This window comes from Rhinatrema bivittatum, chromosome 3, assembly GCF_901001135.1.
Source record: "Rhinatrema bivittatum chromosome 3, aRhiBiv1.1, whole genome shotgun sequence".
In the NCBI taxonomy this organism is placed as follows: Eukaryota; Metazoa; Chordata; class Amphibia; order Gymnophiona; family Rhinatrematidae; genus Rhinatrema; species Rhinatrema bivittatum.
Window position 1 is genome coordinate 231,200,003 of NC_042617.1, and position 16,363 is coordinate 231,216,365.

The 16,363-nt window shown below is 47.3% G+C and overlaps 1 protein-coding gene across 21 annotated transcripts in view; it reads right to left on the bottom strand.

Moving 5' to 3' along the window:
• The window catches only part of AFDN (afadin, adherens junction formation factor), a 1,391,435-nt gene that overhangs the window by 924,676 nt on the left and 450,396 nt on the right, over positions 1-16,363 (bottom strand). For all 21 annotated transcript variants that reach the window (XM_029594302.1, XM_029594301.1, XM_029594288.1 and 18 more), the window contains one exon: positions 9,687-9,748. In XM_029594302.1, coding sequence (XP_029450162.1) covers positions 9,687-9,748 — 62 coding nt within the window. The remainder of the gene's footprint in view (positions 1-9,686; positions 9,749-16,363) is intronic.

Below are 16,363 nucleotides of genomic sequence, written 5' to 3' on the forward strand. Positions count from 1 at the left end.
TCATGTCCGCGTACCAGGGTCTTCTTGGCCAGTCTGGTGCAACTAGAAGAACTAGGCCCCTCTGCCTCTGAATCTTGTGTATAAGGGCGCCCAGCAGAGGCCACGGCGGAAAGGCGTATAGCAGGGTCCCTGGAGGCCATGGCTGAACCAGGGCGTCGATCCCGTGAGAGAACGGATCTCGCTTGCGGCTGAAGTATCTGGGTACTTGAGCATTGGATCTGTCCGCTAGTAGGTCCATGTCCGGAGTCCCCCACTGATCCACAATCATCTGGAAGGCTGTGGGGGACAGCTGCTATTCTCCCGGATTTAGGCTTTCCCTGCTGAGGAAGTCTGCCGCGGTGTTGTCTCTTCCGGCAATGTGGACGGCGGAGATGTCCTGGAGATTCGCCTCTGCCCAAGCCATCAGCGGGGCTATCTCTAGGGACACCTGTTGGCTTCTGATTCCGCCCTGTCGGTTGATGTATGCCACCGTGGTGGCGTTGTCGGACATCACTCTGACTGCTGTTCCGCAGTCTGTGAGCAAATCGCAGGCAGGCTAACCGGACTGCCCGTGCCTCTAGACTGTTGATGTTCCACCCCGACTCTTCTCTGTTCCACCGCCCTTGGGCGGTGAGCTCTTCGCAGTGTGCTCCCAATCCGCTCAGGCTGGCATCTGTGGTGAGCAGAGTCCACGTGGGGGAGGACATCTTCGACCCCCTGCTCGTGTGGTCGGACTGCAACCACCACCGTAGCTGAGTCCGCACTCTGGCTGGTAGAGGTAGATGCACGGAGTAATTCTGAAAGCGTGGGCTCCATCGAGAGAGGAGGGAGCGTTGTAGTGGTCTCATATGGGCCCTTGCCCAGGGTACCACTTCCAGGGTGGATGCCATGAGACCGAGAACCTGCAGATAATCCCAAGCTATGGGCTGGCTGGCTCCTATCAAGGACCGTAGACGCGTCTGGAGTTTTAACCTTCTCTTGGCAGTGAGGCTGACTTTGTCTGCCTGGGTGTCGAACTGGACTCCCAGGCTGTAGGCAGCTCTTGCTTAGGTTGACTACCCATTCCAGGCTTTCCAGAAGGGCGATCACTCTGTTGGTTGCCCGATAGCTCTCCTCTCGTGATTTTGCTCTGATCAGCCAATCATCTAGGTAGGGATGGACAAGGATTCCTTCCCGTCTGAGCGCCGCTGCTACTGCTATGATCACCTTGGTGAAGGTCCGCGGCACCGTGGCTAACCCGAAGGGCAAAGCCCAGAATTGGAAGTGTTGTCCCAGAACCTTGATGCGTAGGTAGCGCTGATGATCCGGATGGATCGGGATATGCAGGTAGGCTTCTGACAAGTCTAAGGCCGTGAGGAATTCTCCTGGCTGTACCGCGGTCTTGACTGAGCGCAGAGTTTCCATGCGAAACCTCGGGACCCTTAAGTATCGATTGACTGACTTGAGGTCCAGTACGGGCCGGAAAGTGCCCTCTTTCTTGGGTACCATGAAATAAATGGAATAATGCCCAGAATCCATTTCCCATGCATGTACTGGGATTATGGCTTTCAAGGACAGGAGTCTCGCCAGGGTAGCTTCCAATGCTGCCTTCTTGTGGATTGGACACGAAGATTCCACAAACCTGTCCGGAGGGAGGTGATGGAAGTCCAGATAATACCCATCTCGGATGATGGCGAGGACCCACTGATCCGACGTAATCTCGACCCATCTGGGGTAGAAGAGGGTTAACCTGCCCCCTATGGCTCCGTCCCCCGGATGGATCGGCTGATTCTCATTGGGAGGCGCGGCTGGGTCCTGAACCCGAGCCAGCTCCCATCTTATGCTGCTTGGTCCGAAAGGACTGGTTCCTGGCCTGAGGACGAGGTGCCTGGTAGCGACTCCTATAGGGAGTGAAGCGTTGGGAGCTTCTACCTCTGGAGGGCGTCGGAAAGGCGCGCTGGTTCCTTTTGAACCTATCTTCCAGCAGTCGAGGTACTGGTTAGGCGCCCCATGTGCTGGCCAGTTTATCAAGGTTGCTGCCGAACACGAGAGAACCCCTAAAGGGCATTCTGGTAAGGCGTGTCTTCGAAGGAGCATCGGCTGACCAATTCCGTATCCAGAGCTGCCTCCTGGCAGCTACAGAGGATGAGACCCCCTTGGCTGTCGTACGGACTAGGTCGGAGGCGGCATCCGTGAGGAACGAGAGAGCTGACTCCATGTCCGCTGCCGGAGCATTGTTCCTGACCTGTGACAAACAGGAACGCATCACCACTGTGCAGCAGGTTGTGATTCGCAAAGAGAGCTGCCACCTCAAAGGTCTGTTTCAGGATGGCGTCCAGTCGCCGGTCATGAGGCTCCTTGAGTGCCGCCCCCCCCCCCCTCAACTGGAATGGTAGTGCGCTTGACCACAGCGCTAACCAAGGCATCCACCTGAGGGCACGCCAGCATCTCCTTGATTGCCGGGTCCAGGGGGTACATGCCCGTCAGGGCCCGACCCCCTTTGAATGAGGCCGCTGGTGCAGCCCATTCCAAATCTATCAGTTGCTGTGCTGCTTGCAAGAAGGGAATATGGCGGGCTGTAGGACGAAGACCTTCCAGCAGAGGGTTCTGCGTAGATGGCACCGTAGTGCTGGGGCCTGTAATAGCCAACTCCGCCAGGCACTGAGATACCAGGTCGGAGAGATCTTCCTTGGGAAAGAACCGCCTCATGGTTCGATATGGCTCAATCCCCGAGGGAAGTTCCCCCTCCTCGGGGGGGGGGGGTTCGGACTCGTCCTCCGAGACATCAGGGTCCGCCTGAACCGGACTGCCCGGAGGCGGGTGCCCACGATAAGGGCACGAAGGTCCAGGGGCAGGATCAGCTGGAGCAGCAGCAGGGCCTGGACGGGAAGCTGATTACATCTGTACAAAGGCATGGATCCCCTTAAAGAGATCCACCCAGGAAATGGAAGCGGTCTCTAGTCGTCGGGGTACCAGGTCCCCCGGGATCCCAGGTTGTTCGAGACTGCCCGCTAGATCCGGGGTGGCCCCTGGGGAACTGTCAGCAAACCTCAGTTGAGACTGGTCCTGGCCCGAGGCTCCCACTGCCTCCTCACATTGGGCACAAAGGGAGTCTGGCTCCTCGCTGTGCGTGGCTCTAAGCTGGCATGCGGAGCAGAGGCCAAGAGCTTTCACGCCGAAATCAGGAGGCGCCGCCGCAGGAGACGCCAAGGCGTTCGAATGTTCCATTGCGGCTTGCGAATGCAGCGCTGAAAAATATGCGCTTAATACTATGCGACAGCAATATACGCTCAATACAATATGCGCTCAATAATATGCGGCAGCAATATATGCTCAATACAACATGCGCTCAATAATATGCGGCAGCAATATACGCTCAATACAATATGTGCTCAATAATATGCGGCAGCAATATACGCTCAATACAATATGCGCACAATAATATGCGGTCAGCAATATACGCTCAATGATATACAATATGCGCACAATAATATGCGGTCAGCAATATACGCTCAATACAATATGTGCTCAATAATATGCGGTCAGCAATATTTTATTTATTTTATTTAGAGTTTTTATATACCGGCAATCATGAAAACATATCTTGCTGGTTTACATAGAACGGGGGTGCAATAAATACATAGAACTTAAAAACAAAGAACCAGAACTGAGGTGAGAGAAGGTACAGTTACATTTAACAATGGAGGCCAAACTTGGAGAAGGAAAAAGAGAAGAGAGGATAGAAATTGTTAAACAATGTACAATTTAAATGTAGTATACAAAATAAATGTTATATACAAATGGTAAGGTGTTTTGGGAGTCATTAGGTTGTGTCCGGAAAAGCTTGCTTGAATAACCAAGTCTTAAGTTTTTTCCTAAAAGTTGGGAGGCAGGGCTCCTGTCTGAGGTCTGTAGGAATGGAATTCCACAGTAGAGGGCCAGCTGTGGAGGTGGCACGATCTCTTAGGGTAATGTGTTTGGTCGTTTTCACTGGGGGAACCAGGAGGGAACCTCTGTAAGCATCTCTGGTAGGTCTAGTAGAGTTATGTACTTGGAGCGGGAATTGGAGATCGAGAGTGGTGAGTTGATGAATAGTTTTATAGGTGATAGTTATGGCTTTATACATGATGCGGAAGTATACGGGTAACCAATGAAGCTCTTTCAGGACTGGTGAAATGTGGTCTCTTTTCCTTGCGCCTGTCAGGATACGGGCAGCTGAATTTTGAACCATCTGTAGTGGTTTGGAGTAGGATGAAGGTAGACCTAGCAATAGGGAATTGCAGTAGTCCAGTTTCGAAAATATGACTGCTTGGATGATCGTTCTGAAATCTTGGGCGTGGAAAAGAGGTCTTATCCTTTTCAGGACCTGGAGTTTATAGAAGCAGTCTTTGGTTGTTTTGTTGATGTGGGCCTTGAAGTTTAGCCGGTTATCTATTATCACTCCTAGGTCTCTGGTTTGTGTGGTAGGAAGATTGGTAGGAAGTATACTGTTGTTGGTGTTGTTTTCAGGCGAGATGAGCAGGATCTCAGTCTTGGAGGAATTTAAGATGAGGTGTAGACTGTTGAGTAGTTGTTTGATTTTTTGGTGGCATGATTCCCAGAAGACAAGAGTATTAGAGTATGTGTCTTTGATAGGGATGATGATTTGAATATCATCTGCGTATAGGAAAAACTTTAGATTGAGGTCGGTGAGAAGTTGGCATAGAGGGAGAAGGTAAATATTGAATAGAGTCGGAGATAATGAGGAGCCTTGAGGGACTCCTATGGCAGAGTCAAATCTTGAGGATTCCTTGTTTTGGAGTTTGACTTTGTAACCTCTATTGTTGAGAAAGGTTTTAAACCAGGAAAGGACGGTGCCGCAGATTCCTATGGATGACAACTGGTTTAGGAGGATGGCGTGGTTGACAGTGTCGAACGCTGCAGATAGGTCTAGCAAGATCAATAGGAATGAGTTTCCTTTGTCGAGGCCCAATAGGAGATGGTCTGTCAAAGAGATAAGGAGAGATTCTGTGCCTCGATTTTTTCGGAATCCGTGTTGTGGGGCGAAGAGGAGGTTATTGTCTTCGATGTAGTTTGAAAGTTGAGAGTTGACTAGTTTTTCCATGATCTTAGCGATGAATGGGAGGTTAGCTATGGGGCGGAAGTTGTTGGGGTCCTTCGGGTCAAGGTTTGGTTTCTTTAGGAGTGGTGAGATTGAGGCCATTTTGAGATCATCTGGGAAGGATCCTTGGGCTAGAGAGCAGTTGATGATGTTTGTCAATGATGTGGCTATTGAGTCTGGAATAGATAGGAGTAGTTTGGTGGGGATGTGGTCTGCAGGATGAGACGAAGGTTTCATTCTTCTCAGGATGGTTTGTATCTCAGTGGAAGAGACGGGCTCAAAAGTGTTTAGGCTGGAGTTTATGATGGACGGGTGTTGATATGTCGGGAGGGCATCCGTTGAATTGGAAGGCAGTTGAGTTAAAAGATTGTTGATTTTATTTTGGAAAAACTGGGCGAGTTCTTCAGCTTTGGATTGTGCCATGTCGCCGGGGATTTCTCGCGGTATGGTTTGAGTGAGGCTGGATACATAAGCGAAGAGGGCTTTAGCATCAAAGACCAGGTTGTGAATCTTAGATGCAAAATAATCTTTTTTTGATTTTGAAGTGAGGGCTTTGTATTGGTATAGTGTGGATTTGTATGATGAAATGGTGAAGTCACAAGGAGTTTTACGCCAAGTCGCTTCTTTCTTTCTTAAGCTTTGTTTTAGTTTTCTGAGCTCGTTGGTAAACCAAGGTTGTCTGTTGGAGGCATTGGTGTGAGATTTTTTTGTAGTTGAAGGGCAGAGCTTATTTGCTATATTTTCTGTTATATTGTTCCAGGAGCGAATGGCAGTGTTTGGGTCGGTGAGATCTAATAGAGGGAGCTGTGACTCCAACAGGTTGTTAAGATCATCTGGGGAGCATCGCCTCCTGTAATGGAATGAAGGTGAAGGGATGTTAGGAGTGGTGGTTTCTTTCAAAGCGAAAGAGGTAGAGATAAGAGAGTGGTCCGACCAAGGTACTTTTTTGATCTTCAAATTTGATGTGGTCGTAATGCCTTTGTTACTGAAGATTAAGTCCAGAGTATGTCCCGCTTTGTGAGTGGGTTGGTTGACTAATTGTTGGAATCCCATTGCTGACAGGGCTGTGAGGAGGGTTACGCAGCTATTAGATGGTGAAGGATTGTCTATGTGCAGATTGAAATCTCCTAAGATGATTGCTGGAGAATCCAAGTCGATGAGTGTGGTGGTGATTTCGAGGATTGGGGAGATGTCTGCTTCTAAGAGCCCTGGGGGGGCGTAGACAAGAAGGATTTGAAGATGTTTGGATGTGAAGAAACCGACTTCCAGTTTTGTGTTAGAAGTGAATGGGTGTTGGGTGAAATTAAGGCTTTTTTTGGTAGCTAGAAGGATTCCACCTCCTCTTTTTTTCAGTCTCGGGAGTGAGAAGAAGTCGTAGGTCGACGTAGGGAGTTGGTTTATTAAAGCTGTATCTGAGGGCTTGAGCCATGTTTCTGTTACAGCGCAAATATCTGGCTTGGCGTCGGTGAGATAGTCATTGAAAATAAGGGATTTTTTTGTTAGTGATTGGGCATTGAAGAGTGAGAGTGAAAAGAAGGTGAGGCCTAACAGCTGGGTGATTGGTGCAATCAGAATGGGGGTGAGTGATTTTAAGTTGTTGTGAAGGGCTTGTTTGGTGGATGGTCTTTTAGGTAGGAGGCGGTGTTGCAACGTTGGTATTGGAAAAGCTGGAGACATTATGGATGGTTAGCTGGCTGTCGCTGTGAGTAGCTGGGGGGCCGATGGGGCGAGGCTTGGATGAGAGGAAATAAGTTGGGAGGTTGGGGCTCTGGAAGAACGCTGGTTAGCTGCTTGCTGGTTAGCTGCTTGCCGGAAGAACGCTGGTTAGCTGCTTGCTGGTTAGCTGCTTGCCGGAAGAACGCTGGTTAGCTGCTTGCTGGAAAGCTGCTTGCCGGAAGAACGCTGGTTAGCTGCTTGCTGGAAGAATTCAGGATGAGTGCAGGATGGTTGTTTGTAGGATGAGTGCAGGATGGTTGTTTGTAGGATGAGCGCTGGGTGGTTGTTTGTAGGATGAGCGCTGGGTGGTTGTTTGTAGGATGAGCGCTGGGTGGTTGTTTGTAGGATGAGCGCTGGGTGGTTGTTTGTAGGATGAGCGCTGGGTGGTTGTTTGTAGGATGAGCGCTGGGTGGTTGTTTGTAGGATGAGCGCTGGGTGGTTGTTTGTAGGATGAGCGCTGGGTGGTTGTTTGTAGGATGAGCGCTGGGTGGTTGTTTGTAGGATGAGCGCTGGATGGTTGTTTGCAGAGTGCTGGATGGTTGTTTGCAGAGCGCTGGATGGAGGGTGGGCACTAGTCGGGTGCTGGTGGGGTGCTGCTTGGGGAAAGCGAGGGGCGAAACAAAGGGGCAGGCCCCTTTGTCGCGCTCCTTCGTGCGCGCGACGCCAAGGAGAGTGGCGGTTTAAATACCCCGCCGGTCTGTCGCGCCTCTGACGTCACCGCCGCGACGTTTTCGTGGGCGTTTCTGTGTATTGTGATGGCGGCTCCGGGCGAGGGCTCGCGGCTCGTGGAGGCCGGCAGGAAGCTCGCGGCTCGTGGAGGCCGGCAGGAAGCGAGGGCTCGCGGCCCTGGTCGATGCCGAGGGAATCGGGTGATTGCGGTCCTTCAGGTGAGAGAGCTGCTGCAGAAAAGGGCCGGCGATCGGCGCAGGAGCCCGAACGGGGCGAGCAGAACAAGAGGCCTTACCCCGACGGGCTTCAGCGCCGATCGCGCAGGCCAAGTTCACCGCTGGACCCCGGAGGAAGCAAAGGGAATATACGCTCAATGATATACAATATGCGCTCAATAATATGCGGTCAGCAATATACGCTCAATATAATATGCGCTCAATAATATGTGGTCAGCAATATACGCTCAATGATATACAATATGCGCTCAATAATATGCGGTCAGCAATATGCGCTCAATGATATACAGGCGCCTATCATGGGCGCTCAATCCTGAACAAGGCTGACAAAATGGCGACCTCCCCGGCGTGCCGCATACAGGCAACACAGCCGATCCTCGTACCTCGGAGACCAAAAGTAAGATGTACGCCTTACCTGATCCTCGGCGCTTCCCGGCTGGAACCCGGGCGGTCTCCGGCTGCGGGGGGGAGAGGGGAAATACCTTCACCGCCGCACTTGAGGAAATGCACCCGCTGCCTCTAGGTCCACGCCGGGACCGAGACACCTCTCAGCCCAGCCCAAGCCCTTCTCGCTCGGGGGCTGGATCCCTGCCGTGATTCAGCCACCGGACCGAGGCCTAGTCCTCCGAGGGATCACGGAAATCACCCCAGGAAACTCAACTGGGGGAGGGACCCGAGGGTATCACCGCAGGAGTGCAGGGCTCAATGTTCCTGTAGAAATTTAGTAAGTAGAATATAGAAAGTAGAAAATAGAAAGTAGTATTTGGAAAACATGCTCAGTGAGCGTGCAGGCTCTCCAAACTGCTTTGGAGACGGAAATTACTGAGTTGCTTCACTTCCTGTGGGGGTATATGTACCCGTGCTGACGTCAGATCCGTCTCCAACTGCTAGCACAAGCACACTATACCCACTTGTTCTGAGTCCATCTGGCTACACGCTAGGAAATTTTATTTTCTAACATGCGTGTGGCGACGCTCAGATGTTATAAAATTGCTATGGCCAGGTGCATGCGCTGAGAACCACGCGCAAATGGATGCACATGCAGGCTTTTGAAAATCTACCCCATATTCTCTATCTTCCCACCCTCCATAGATGACCCTAGCAGTATCCCCCTTCTCCAGCCCCAAGACCATCTCCAGTACTCACCCCTTCCTTAGCCATAGGCACACAGAGCTTAGGGAAAAAATCTCATTCATCAGAGAATAGCCCCAACCCTACCAGACAGCAGGGTAGGGGAGGGATTGGGTGAGGCAGAGGCGGGAACAAAGAAAGCAGAGAAAAGCCACTACTTCCTAATCCAGCCCCTCCCCTCCTGTCTTGCAGGGAACAGAAGTGTGGGGGGGGGGGGGGAGGGGGCGGAATTTGGAATGGACATAGCGGAGCAAAGAAGCACTAATCTACTCCCTAATCCAACCATTCCTATTTTATCTCCTCTGGGCTGCAGAAACAGGGTGCCCTTCTGGCAGTGGCAACTATGACCCAGGCCATATTGGCCATAGGCTGGCTGCAGCTCTGTCTATAGCCTAACATCCACAAGTGATCTACTTTCCGCAACCAAAATGGATTGTTGTACTGTATACTTTTTGGCTATGATACACAAAACTGAACTTAAAAGCACATCATCCTAAACACCACCCTAAAAAAGCCATGTTTTAGAAAGTAATCAAATTCAGGATAAATAAAATAATCAAGGAAGAAATAACTGTTAAACTGAAGTTAGATTCAGAACATTTTAGGTATTTTAGATTCTCATTCATATGTAGCTTCAGCACTCAATGAAAATTCCCCACCCTTTCTTGAAAATCAAATTAAAACTAGATACAAAACTGTTGGTATCTAAAGCTATTAAAAACAAAATACTGTGAATCTTGTGCTTCACTGTCATATGGCAACAGGCCATCTACAATGTTTAAATTAAATAATGCACCACTAACAACTTATTGCAAATGCTAACCAGAATTAACTGCAAGGAGAAAAAAGAAGACATTCAGCTTTTAGATACTCACAGCTTTCCCTGAACTCAATACTTGCAGGCAATGTCAGTTGAGGGCCTGTAGAATCTTGAGGCCTAGAAGGAAAAATGTGACTTTTAAAAAGTGTTAAGATACTAATTCCATGATCAACAGATGTTGACTACCATAGGGATTTTGACCTGACTGTACATTATATATATATATATATATATATATATATATATATATATATTCAAAAAACAATAAAGCAGTTAGACAAATTCAAGTTTTCAGATCAAGGTAAAAATATAAACTTGTTATCAATACAGCTCTTTTTCCAAAACTCCATTCAGTACACATGGGGTACATTTTTAAATGGACGTGGCTATTTTATAACGCACACGCATGCTATAAAATACGAGGGGTGTGTGCACATACAAAGCAGATTTTACCATGTGCGCACGCATGTGCATGCAGCCTGCGATACGCAGGGGGAGTAATTTTTAAGTTATGTGCGGTGACGCAATGGTCTCTTTTCCCCATTCCCTACTCCCCTACCCTAATGCCCTCCCTCTTCCCCACCCTGTAAACCCTTTCTCCTACCTTTCCTTTTTTTGTTTCATTGCTTTCTGCTCTGTTGGAGCAGAAGCAACTTGTGTGCACCGGCCGACTGCCGGCATGCTTGCTTCCCCAGCACAGCAGCAAACAGGCGCAATACCGGCCGCCTCCCTCCCCTTTCTCCGGGCCAGGCATTTAGGCGCGTAACCAGTGTTATGCGCATGGCCGGGCCCCTTGAAAATGCGCCTGCAAGATCCAGCCACATGCATAACCCCCATTTTTTTTACGCACGTGGTGATTTAAAATTCACCCGATAATGTCTAATTATCCCAATTGATACATTTTTTTTTTTTTAAAGTTGGTCATGGGGAAAACCTGGCTGTAGAAAATCCCAACTGATTCTTAAATCCTTGGAAAGATGCCATTGTGCTAAAGCTATTACACTCAGTAACTGCAAATTTTAGTGTCAGTTATAACTTTACTCTTCTCGAGAGAATACAACTTTACTCTCTTCAAGAGAATAAAGTTATAACTGACTAGAGGAGTCACTAAATTTGCAATTGATTATTTATGCTTTCACACATTTGTTTTAGCACAATCGCATCGTTCCAAGGATTTAAGGAACAGTTGGGATTTATTTTATTTATTTATTTATTTTTACGGGCAGGTCACTCCATGACCAACTGTTTAAACATGTATTAACTGGGATTCAGTACTATATGTACTGAATGGACTTTTGGAAAAAAGATATATTAATAAAAAGTTTATATTTTTCAAAATATAAAAACTTTTTCATAAAATTAATATAATTGGAGCTATTGAATAAGTTTATGGCATTAATGTTCCCTATATGCATCACCTTGCACTTATACATATTAAATTTCATCTGCCATTTTGATGCCCAATTTTCCAGCCTCAGAAGGTCTTCCTGCAATTTATCACAATCTTCTTGGATTTAACTACTCTGAACAATTTTGTATCATCTGCAAATTTGATTACCTCACTCGTCATATTGTTAGAAAAAAACTGAAAGGAGCAGCTACAAAAGTAAAAAATGTCCAAGAGGCGTGGTCATTGTTAAAAAATACCATTCTAGAAGCACAGTCCAGATGTATTCCACACATTAAGAAAGGTGGAAAGAAGGCAAAACGATTACCGGCATGGTTAAAAGGGGAGGTGAAAGAAGCTATTTTAGCCAAAAGATCTTCATTCAAAAATTGGAAGAAGGATCCAACAGAAGAAAATAGGATAAAGCATAAACATTGGCAAGTTAAATGTAAGACATTGATAAGACAGGCTAAGAGAGAATTTGAAAAGAAGTTGGCTGTAGAGGCAAAAACTCACAGTAAAAACTTTTTTAAATATATCCGAAGCAGAAAGCCTGTGAGGGAGTCAGTTGGACCTTTAGATGATCGAGGGGTTAAAGGGGCACTTAGAGAAGATAAGGCCATCGCGGAAAGATTAAATGATTTCTTTGCTTCGGTGTTTACTGAAGAGGATGTTGGGGAGGTACCCGTAATGGAGAAGGTTTTCATGGGTAATGATTCAGATGGACTGAATCAAATCACGGTGAACCTAGAAGATGTGGTAGGCCTGATTGACAAACTGAAGAGTAGTAAATCACCTGGACCGGATGGTATACACCCCAGAGTTCTGAAGGAACTAAAAAATGAAATTTCAGACCTATTAGTAAAAATTTGTAACTTATCATTAAAATCATCCATTGTACCTGAAGACTGGAGGATAGCAAATGTAACCCCAATATTTAAAAAGGGCTCCAGGGGCGATCCGGGAAACTACAGACCGGTTAGCCTGACTTCAGTGCCAGGAAAAATAGTGGAAAGTGTTCTAAACATCAAAATCACAGAACATATAGAAAGACATGGTTTAATGGAACAAGTCAGCATGGCTTTACCCAGGGCAAGTCTTGCCTCACAAATCTGCTTCACTTTTTGAAGGAGTTAATAAACATGTGGATAAAGGTGAACCGGTAGATATAGTATACTTGGATTTTCAGAAGGCGTTTGACAAAGTTCCTCATGAGAGGCTTCTAGGAAAAGTAAAAAGTCATGGGATAGGTGGCGATGTCCTTTCGTGGATTGCAAACTGGCTAAAAGACAGGAAACAGAGAGTAGGATTAAATGGGCAATTTTCTCAGTGGAAGGGAGTGGACAGTGGAGTGCCTCAGGGATCTGTATTGGGACCCTTACTGTTCAATATATTTATAAATGATCTGGAAAGAAATACGACGAGTGAGATAATCAAATTTGCAGATGACACAAAATTGTGCAGAGTAGTTAAATCACAAGCAGATTGTGATAAATTGCAGGAAGACCTTGTGAGACTGGAAAATTGGGCATCCAAATGGCAGATGAAATTTAATGTGGAAAAATGCAAGGTGATGCATATAGGGAAAAATAACCCATGCTATAATTACACGATGTTGGGTTCCATATTAGGTGCTACAACCCAAGAAAGAGATCTAGGTGTCATAGTGGATAACACATTGAAATCGTCGGTTCAGTGTGCTGCGGCAGTCAAAAAAGCAAACAGAATGTTGGGAATTATTAGAAAAGGAATGATGAATAAAACGGAAAATGTCATAATGCCTCTGTATCGCTCCATGGTGAGACCGCACCTTGAATACTGTGTACAATTCTGGTCGCCGCATCTCAAAAAAGATATAATTGCGATGGAGAAGGTACAGAGAAGGGCTACCAAAATGATAAGGGGAATGGAACAACTCCCCTATGAGGAAAGACTAAAGAGATTAGGACTTTTCAGCTTGGAGAAGAGACGACTGAGGGGGGATATGATAGAGGTGTTTAAAATCATGAGAGGTCTAGAACGGGTAGATGTGAATCGGTTATTTACTCTTTCAGATAGTAGAAGGACTAGGGGACACTCCATGAAGTTAGCATGGGGCACATTTAAAACTAATCGGAGAAAGTTCTTTTTTACTCAACGCACAATTAAACTCTGGAATTTGTTGCCAGAGAATGTGGTTCGTGCAGGTAGTATAGCTGTGTTTAAAAAAGGATTGGATAAGTTCTTGGAGGAGAAGTCCATTACCTGCTATTAGGTTCACTTAGAGAATAGCCACTGCCATTAGCAATGGTTACATGGAATAGACTTAGTTTTTGGGTACTTGCCAGGTTCTTATGGCCTGGATTGGCCACTGTTGGAAACAGGATGCTGGGCTTGATGGACCCTTGGTCTGACCCAGTATGGCATTTTCTTATGTTCTTATGTTCTTAAATATATTGAAAAGTAGGGGTCCCAATACAGATCCCTGAGGCACTCCACTGCCCACTCCCTTCCACTGAGAAAATTGTCCATTTAATCCTACTCTGTTCCCTGTCTTTTAGCCAGTTTGTAAACCACAAAAGGACATCGCCACCTATCCCATGACTTTTTACTTTTCCTAGAAGCCTCTCATGAGGAACTTTGTCAAACGCCTTATGAAAATCCAAGTACATGATCACTATTGCAAAGTGGCCCTACCACCGTTACACCTCTCTCACCAAATCCTGTGCTCAACTGATAATTAGATATAAAATTGCTCCCTCTCTTGTCCTGAACCAGTTGCTCCATAAAGCTACATTTATTCCATCCAGGAACTTTATCTCTCTAGCACAGTGGTTCTCAACCCTGTCCTGGGGACCCCCCCAAGCCAGTCGGGTTTTCAGCATATCCACAATGAATATGCATGAGAGAAAATTTGCATGTTATGGAGGCAGTGTATGCAAATTTTATCTCATGCATATTCACTGTGGATATCCCGAAAACCCGAATAGCTGGGGGGGGGTCCCCAGGACATGGTTGAGAACCACTGCTCTTGCATGTCCCGATGATACATTTATCCAGTCAAGATAAGTATTTTCCTTCATCTTCACTACTGGTGAATTCTCACAATGGTACTATTGTTTTTTAGGTTAAGACTATGTTTAAGGTTATTCGTATGCCCCTGAGGAAGCTGTGCTGCAAAACACCGGCCGTATTGGGCTGTTTGTCAATAACACCAAAGAGTCTTTTTGATACACTCCAAGGACAGAGGACATTCTTTTACATTAATATAAAATAATATAAAAAAAACATTTTTCAATTAAAAAGAATTTTGAAGGTGAATGATTAGAAGACCGGTTGGTTTCTTTTCAAGTTACACAACTTCAAGCTTGCTGACACCTTCTAAGGCTAATATTGAAATATATTTTTGGTTTCCACTTTGTTTGTGGTAAGTGAAATCTCCCAATATTACCGCACTACCAATTTGGTTAGCTTTCCTAATTTCTCTTAGCATTTCATTGTCCATCTCATCATCTTGACTAGGTGGACGGTAGTATACTTTTATGCCTACTTGCAGATTCGGCACGTTCTCAAATCCTCGGGACTTCCGTTTCAGGAACCTCGTGCATCCTTAATGTAGAGATTACTTACCTGATAATCTCGTTTGCCTTAGTGTATGCAGATGGACACAAAACAAGTGGGTATAGTGTGCTCGTGCTAGCAGTTGGAGACGGATCTGACGTCAGCACGGGTACATATAACCCCGCAGGAAGTACAGCAATTCAGTAATCTTCCTTGCAAAAGCTTCATGGATATATGTATAACTGACCGATCGATTAAATGAACAGGATTACCCTGACCGATTGATAGGAGCTGGAGACCGCCAGTGTTCTCAACCGAAAGGCGTCGACGCCCAGCAGGGTGAATGCCCTATATAAGAAAACAAGGCTTACCGTGAGTCGGTGAATCCCCATGTATACAGGCAGCCAGGCGGGATGCTGAGTCCATCTGCATACACTAAGGAAAACGAGATTATCAGGTAAGTAATCTCTACATTTCCTAGCGAATAGCAGATGGACTCAAAACAAGTGGGATATACAAAAGCTACTCCCGGACTGGGTGGGAGGCTGCCTGAGGTCCGTTCAGGATTGCCCTCGCAAATGCTGTGTCCTCCCTGGCCTGGACGTCCAGACAGTAGAATCTGGGGAAGGTATGGAGGGAGGACCACGTTGCTGCTTTACATATCTCTGCAGGCGACAGCATCCTAGTTTCTGCCCAAGAGGCCGCTTGAGCCCTGGTAGAGTGAGCCTTGACCCGTAGAGGTGGTGGTTTTCCCGCTTCTACATAGGCTGCTTTGATAACTTCTTTGATCCAGCGGGCGATGGTTGCCCGTGAGGCCGCTTCCCCTTGCTTCTTCCCGCTGTGAAGGACGAACAGGTGGTCCGTCTTTCGTACTGCTTCTGACATTTCCAGGTATCTGGACAGCAGCCCGCCGACATCGAGATGGCGTAGTATTCGACCCTCTTCCGACTTCTTCAAACCTTCCGTGGATGGCAAGGATATGGTTTGGTTGAGGTGGAAGTGTGAGACTACTTTGGGTAAGAAGGAAGGAACAGTGCGAAGATGGATAGCCCCTGGAGTGATTCTGAGAAACGAATCGCGGCAGGACAGCGCTTGTAGCTCGGAGGCCAGCAAGAACATTATCTTCAAGGTTAACAAACGGAGGGACAGGCCTCGGAGGAGTCTGAAGGAGGGGCCCGCTAGGAATTCCAAAACTAGATTGAGGTTCCACAGGGGCACTGGCCACTTTAGTGGCGGGCGAATGTGTTTGACTCCTTTCAAGAAACGTGAAACGTCTGGGTGTGTGGCAATGCTATTGCCGGCACTCCTGGGGCCGTACCAGGATAGCGCTGCCACCTGAACCTTGATTGAACTGAGGGACAGACCCTTCTGAAGTCCATCTTGCAGGAAATCCAAAATGATGGGGATGTTAGCGGCATGCGGATTGGTGCTGCGAGTTTCGCACCAGGCTTTAAATACTCTCCAGATCCTTATATAAGTTAGTGATGTGGAGAACTTGCGTGCTCGGAGGAGTGTGTCTATTACCGGCCCCGAGTAACCCCTTTTCTTCAGTCGAGCCCTCTCAATGGCCAGACGGTAAGAGAGAATTGAGCTGGATTCTCGTGGAGGATGGGTCCTTGTCTCAGCAGGTCCCTGGGTGGAGGCAGTGGTAGTGGATTCCCTGCCAGTCTTCTCATGTCTGCGTACCAGGATCTTCTTGGCCAGTCCGGGGCCACTAGAAGAACTAGGCCTCTGTGCCGCTGAATCTTGTGTATAATGGTGCCCAGCCATCATGCGCTGGGAGGTCACTAGTTTGTGTATCAGTG